Source organism: Hylobates moloch, unplaced genomic scaffold (genome assembly GCF_009828535.3).
Source record: "Hylobates moloch isolate HMO894 unplaced genomic scaffold, HMol_V3 SCAFFOLD_1, whole genome shotgun sequence".
Lineage (NCBI taxonomy): Eukaryota > Metazoa > Chordata > Mammalia > Primates > Hylobatidae > Hylobates > Hylobates moloch.
The window spans coordinates 51,356,803-51,362,802 of NW_026652276.1; the positions used below are offsets into that span (position 1 = coordinate 51,356,803).

At 37.9% G+C, this 6,000-nt stretch overlaps 1 protein-coding gene across 1 annotated transcript in view; it reads left to right on the top strand.

Annotated features, from left to right (window-relative positions):
- STAT1 (signal transducer and activator of transcription 1) overlaps positions 1–5,894 on the top strand; it is a 47,861-nt gene extending 41,967 nt beyond the window's left edge. Inside the window, exon 25 of the mRNA XM_032755119.2 lies at positions 2,329–5,894. Coding sequence (XP_032611010.1) covers positions 2,329–2,343 — 15 coding nt within the window. The 3' untranslated portion in view covers positions 2,344–5,894. The remainder of the gene's footprint in view (positions 1–2,328) is intronic.
- Positions 5,895–6,000: the final 106 nt, after the last annotated feature.

Genomic DNA, 6,000 nt, shown 5'->3' on the forward strand with positions numbered 1-6,000 from the left:
CCCTCTCTGCAGTCCTGTGGAGCAGTTGGACTGCTCTCTGTGCTCTCAGGATGATACTGTGAGAGCAATTTAAATATGCTAAGCACATGTCAGGAAACAGTTTTGTGGTCTTTGGACGTTCGCTGTAGCTATTCCATCTCATTTCAGATGATTTCATTCATTTCATTTGTAGAATAAAATAAATCCATTTCACACACACACACACACACACACACACACACACACACTCTCTGCACACCACTAAAGTCTCCCATTAAACCCATAGAAGACTTAAAGAGCTAAAAGAGGCTATAATTAAAAAAAACAGAAAAAAAAAAGAAAAAGAGTTCATAATATAGGCACGGCACTGGTTAGACAAAAGTTGAATCAGTCTCTAAATTGGGTTGACTTCACAATGGTTTGCTGTCCTGCCCCTTGGCCATGACTTGCATCCATCATCTACTCTTAGAATCAGGGTGTATACTCTGAAACAGAAGCAGCTCTCCCCAAGCCGGCTGTCTTCTGCCAAGTCTGGAGGTTGCAGCTCTGAAAGAGGGTGGCACCAGGGGCCAACGTCTGGTGCAGCCTCAGGAGCAATAGGACCATAGGCTCCTGAGGAAATTGTCCAAGAGAGCCAGAGCACCGGTGTTCTCTGCAGTATGACTTGGGCATTTGTTTAGTCTGGATTTCCTACGTAATCAGTGTTTTCCTCTGGGACTATAATAGAACCAGTCTACTCTCCAAGAGGCATTTAGCCAAAGCTCATAATGATAGGACTAGCTATTAATTGTCTACTACTTTCTGTCTACTATACTAAACATTTTAGATATGCCATCTAATTTAACAAGCCTATCTGCTAGGTACTATTAATCCCCTTTCAATAGATGAAGACTTTGAGATTTAGAGAGGTTAAGCCACTTGCCCTGCTCACGCGGTGACAGGATCTGAATCCAGGCTTCCTCTCTTCCTCTATCTATCTGTCTCCCCCTCCCTCCCTCTCTTTACCCCCCCAGTCCACCCTATTAAGCACACATTTGAAACATCAGCCAGGCCGGGCGCAGTGGCTCACGCCTATAATCCCAACATTTTGGGAGGCCGGGGCAGGTGGATCACCTGGGATCAGGAGTTTGAGACCAGCCTGGCCAACATGGTGAAACTCCATCTCTACTAAAAATACAAAAATTAGCTGGGCATGGTGGTGTGTGCCTGTAATATCAGCTACTGGGGGGCTGAAGCCGGAGGATCACTTGAACCTGGAAGGTGGAGGTTGCAGTGAGCCAAGATGGTGCCACTGCACTCCAGCCTGGGCAACAGAGGAAGACTCCGTCTCAAATTAAAAAAAAAAAAAAAAAAAGAAAGAAAAAAAAGAGAAACATCAGCCAGACTGAAACATAGGCGCAACACTTTCACTGTGCTTTTCAATCCAAAATAATTTTCCTAAGAGCCCACTATGTACCACACACTATTGAGCACTTGGGATTAAAAAAAAGTTCTCCAGAGGCTTTCCAGTCTAGTGCCATGTGTCTCAGTCTTGGTGCTACTGGCATTTGGGGCTTCAGAATTATTTGTTGGGGATTGGTGGGGTGGGGAGCTTTCCTGTGCTTCATAGGAGGTTCAGCAACACCTCTGGCTTCTACCAAATAGATACCAGTAAGCACATGCACCCTCACAGCCAGATGGGACAATCAGAAATGTCTTCAGCCATTGCCAGGGGACAGAATCATCCTCGATTGAAAGCATCTGGTCTAAGGGGAAAGACCAGTGTGGAAGTCAGACAGCAAGTCACTGGCAGGCTGGTATCCTTTGGATGAACAATTTACTTACTATAAGTTGTCCTGGTCAAGGCAGCTGGGCAGAAGGCACTGGTGGGGAGGGTGAAGGGGTTCTTAGTAATTCTGCTTCTTTAGCCTGTACCTGAAACACAGTCATTGATTTTACCCACTGAGTGGCCTTTAGGGGAAGTGTATCATTTCCCTCTCCTTCCTCTCTCCCTCTGGCATATGGCTCAGCATTTCCTCACCCTTGTTTCACATGAGCAGATTTGACACGTTGCTCTGTCCCCAGACTTGCATAACAGCAAAAAGCTTTATGCAGTCTGGATGGATTCACAAAATTAAGCCAGTGGGCAGCAGAGTAATAATCCGTCAGCTTAGGTGATATAAAAGGTCTTAATTAGCCCAGGATAATACATAGTACATGCTGAAGGCCCTCTTATTCCATGGTATTTATTTGCCATTGCAACTATCTTCCTACTACTTCATTCTAGAATAGACAAGCAATGTTTAATGTATGAATCTGCATTTCACAAGATCAGTGTAATAAACTTAACCACATTTTGTCTTTTTACAGATGAACACAGTATAGAACATGAATTTTTTTCATCTTCTCTGGCGACAGTTTTCCTTCTCATCTGTGATTCCCTCCTGCTACTCTGTTCCTTCACATCCTGTGTTTCTAGGGAAATGAAAGAAAGGCCAACAAATTCGCTGCAACCTGTTGATAGCAAGTGAATTTTTCTGTAACTCAGAAACATCAGTTACTCTGAAGGGCATCATGCATCTTACTGAAGGTAAAATTGAAAGGCATTCTCTGAAGAGCGGGTTTCACAAGTGAAAAACATCCAGATACACCCAAAGTATCAGGATGAGAATGAGGGTCCTTTGGGAAAGGAGAAGTTAAGCAACATCTAGTAAATGCTGTGCATAAAGTCAGTGCCCAACTGTTATAGGTTGTTGGATAAATCAATGGTTATTTAGGGAACTGCTTGACGTAGGAATGGTAAATTTCTGTGGGAGAATTCTTACGTGTTTTCTTTGCTTTAAGTGTGAGTGGCAGTTTGCCATTGGTTTACCTGTGAAATAGTTCAAAGCCAAGTTTATATACAATTATATCAGTCCTCTTTCAAAGGTAGCCATCATGCATCTGGTAGGGGGAAAATGTGTATTTTATTACATCTTTCACATTGACTATTTAAAGACAAAGACAAATTCTGTCTCTTGAGAAGAGAATATTAGCTTTACTGTTTGTTATGGCTTAATGACACTGGCTAATATCAATAGAAGGATGTACATTTCCAAATTCACAAGTTGTGTTTGATATCCAAAGCTGAATACATTCTGCTTTCATCTTGGTCACATACAATTATTTTTACAGTTCTACCAAGGGAGTTAGGCTATTCACAACCACTCATTCAAAAGTTGAAATTAACCATAGATGTAGATAAACTCAAATTTAATTCATGTTTCTTAAATGGGCTACTTTGTCTTTTTTGTTATTAGGGTGGTATTTAGTCTATTAGCCACAAAATTGGGAAGGAGTAGAAAAAGTAGTAATAGACGACTTGAATCATTAACTAGAGATAATATGAGAATCAGATCATTTCAAAACTCACTTCCTAAGTAACTGCATTGAGAATTGCATGTTTCGCTGGTATATGTGTTCTTCACATTTGCGAATGGTTCCATTATCTCTCTTGTACTTTTTCCAGACACTTTTTTGAGTGGATGATGTTTCGTGAAGTATACCGTATTTTTACCTGTTTTCTTCCTTATCACTGACACAAAAAGTAGATTAAGTGATGGGTTTGACAAGGTTCTCCCCTTTTCCATACTGCTGTCTATGTGGCTGTATCTTGTTTTTCCACTACTGCTACCACAACTATATTATCATGCAAATGCTGTATTTTTCTTTGGTGGAGATAAAGATTTCTTGAGTTTTGTTTTAAAATTAAAGCTAAAGTATCTGTATTGCATTAAATATAATATGCACACAGTGCTTTCCGTGGCACTGCACACAATCTGAGGCCTCCTCTCTCAGTTTTTATATAGATGGCGAGAACCTAAGTTTCAGTTGACTTTTACAAATGAAATGACTAAAAAACAAAGAAGACAACATTAAAACAATATTGTTTCTAATTGCTGAGGTTTAGCTGTCAGTTCTTTTTGCCCTTTGGGAATTTGGCATGGTTTCATTTTACTGCACTAGCCAAGAGACTTTACTTTTAAGAAGTATTAAAATTCTAAAATTCTATTAATCTCTTATTAATAGTATTTAATATATTCTTAAAATTACTGACATTATGAATTGGTTTGATGCTTTTCTCATGTACCTCAATCCTTATTTTAAAATAAGATCAATAACACTATTTTCCTAAATGTTGTCCTTACCTGCCCTACACGTATTCAGAATTGCTGTGGCAGATTAAGATATGTCAATGGAAGAGGTCAGAGGAGTAATATTATTGGAAACAGCTGTAATAGGTGCCATAAAAAGCAAACAAAAGTACTTTGGTTCTTTGTGACTACAGCTGTCCCCAAATATACAAATGATTCAGCACTTATTTTAAAATGAGTCTGGGTATTGCCAATAACCCCAAATTAGCAGTTTTTAATTTTAAAATACATGAGAAATGGGACTTTGTCGTCTCCAAAGCAGTCATCTAAAATCTACACCCCCACGATTAGATGAGTTATTGCACTGAGAAGTTATTGCACCCACAAAAAAAGCTGCCATTTTTTTCCAAAGATGTTAAAAGCTAGAAGGCCAGGCCTTCTCAAAGTAAAATACACTGTGTATTGGGGAAAAAAGGGTAAGAAGAGGCATAATTATCAAGTTAGACATAGTCTGTCAAGTTGTATTTAGCTATTATCATGGAATAGTGTTATTCCCTGATAATGAATGTTGGCATCATAACCAGAATGATTATTCTCATCTCCATATCTTCATATTTACATCTAGGAAATATAAAGCTTATTTATAGTGAACACTGAGAGTGGTCTCTCTCCAAGGAGTAAATATGCCCTGGCTAACTAGTGTAAGTTTGTATTCTTACATAATTAACCATTATAAGAAGTCACTGAGTAGATCCTAACTTAAGGGATATTTGTGTGTGTTTGAGTATTTCTTGTGTGGTGTTTGTCTAAGTTTGAAAAGTGTTTTATAAGCATAGAGCTTTTGTGTGCTACTGGGGACAAATGTCTCATTTTAAAGGAAAGAGGGTTTTCTGAGATGGCATGAAATGAGTGAAATCTATTTATTGCCTGAAAGCTAAAGTGGAATATGAAGGCAAGTCTTTCTGAACAGAGCAGTCCTGTCACTGACTAACCCAGAGAAAGGAAAAAGCTAGAAAGTGTTTTGAAAACTCTTCTGCTTACCTTTTGAATTGGGACATTAACAAAGTAAGGACCATTTAATGTGAGTGGCTTCCTTTGGTTAGTTATGATTCACTCATTAATTAATTCATCAAATTTATATAGAGCACCTGCCATGAGCCAGGCGTTATACTAGATGTTTGGGAAACATTGGTAAACGAAAGCAAAGATCCCTGCTTTTATGGAACTTAAGATATTCTGAGACACTGGATCATACATTCTAGTGCAGTCGCCTTATTAAAACTTAAGATTTTGTGATGCAAACAGCCAGAAGCTACAAATAATGTAAATGTTATACTTAAAAAATGTAATTTCAAAGAAATGACATTTAAACCAGTTTTAGTAAAGCTGAAGACAAACAATATTGTTTTTAGAGCTTTTTAAGATCAGTTTATATCGCTCTTAAATGATAATCCTCAGCTTCCAAGTTTTTGTGAACTCACTTTGGGTTGTGTTTGCTATACTCACTGAGAAATTAAACACCTTGCTTGATTTATTGTAAAAAGGAAAAAACAACAACAAAGCCATACTTAAGCAGTCTTAAACTTATTTATTAACGTTATCTTGAGTCTACAGAGAACAGAAAGCTATCTAAGAGGTAGAAAGCTGTCAAATACCTATTATCAAACTTTGAATTCTCCTATAATATTTCATAAAGCTATTATAACACCTTAATACCTTACTGTCAGTGTCTGTTTGCAGCCTTTCTACATTTCTTTTTTTTTCTATAATTTTTTTAATTGTGAATGACCCAGACATTTAATAAACGCCTGTTATGTAATAAAACTTTAGATTCTAAATTATATTATGTTTATTTACAAGCATTTCTTCCATTACATTTACCTAATTAACTTATTTTTATTTTTATTTT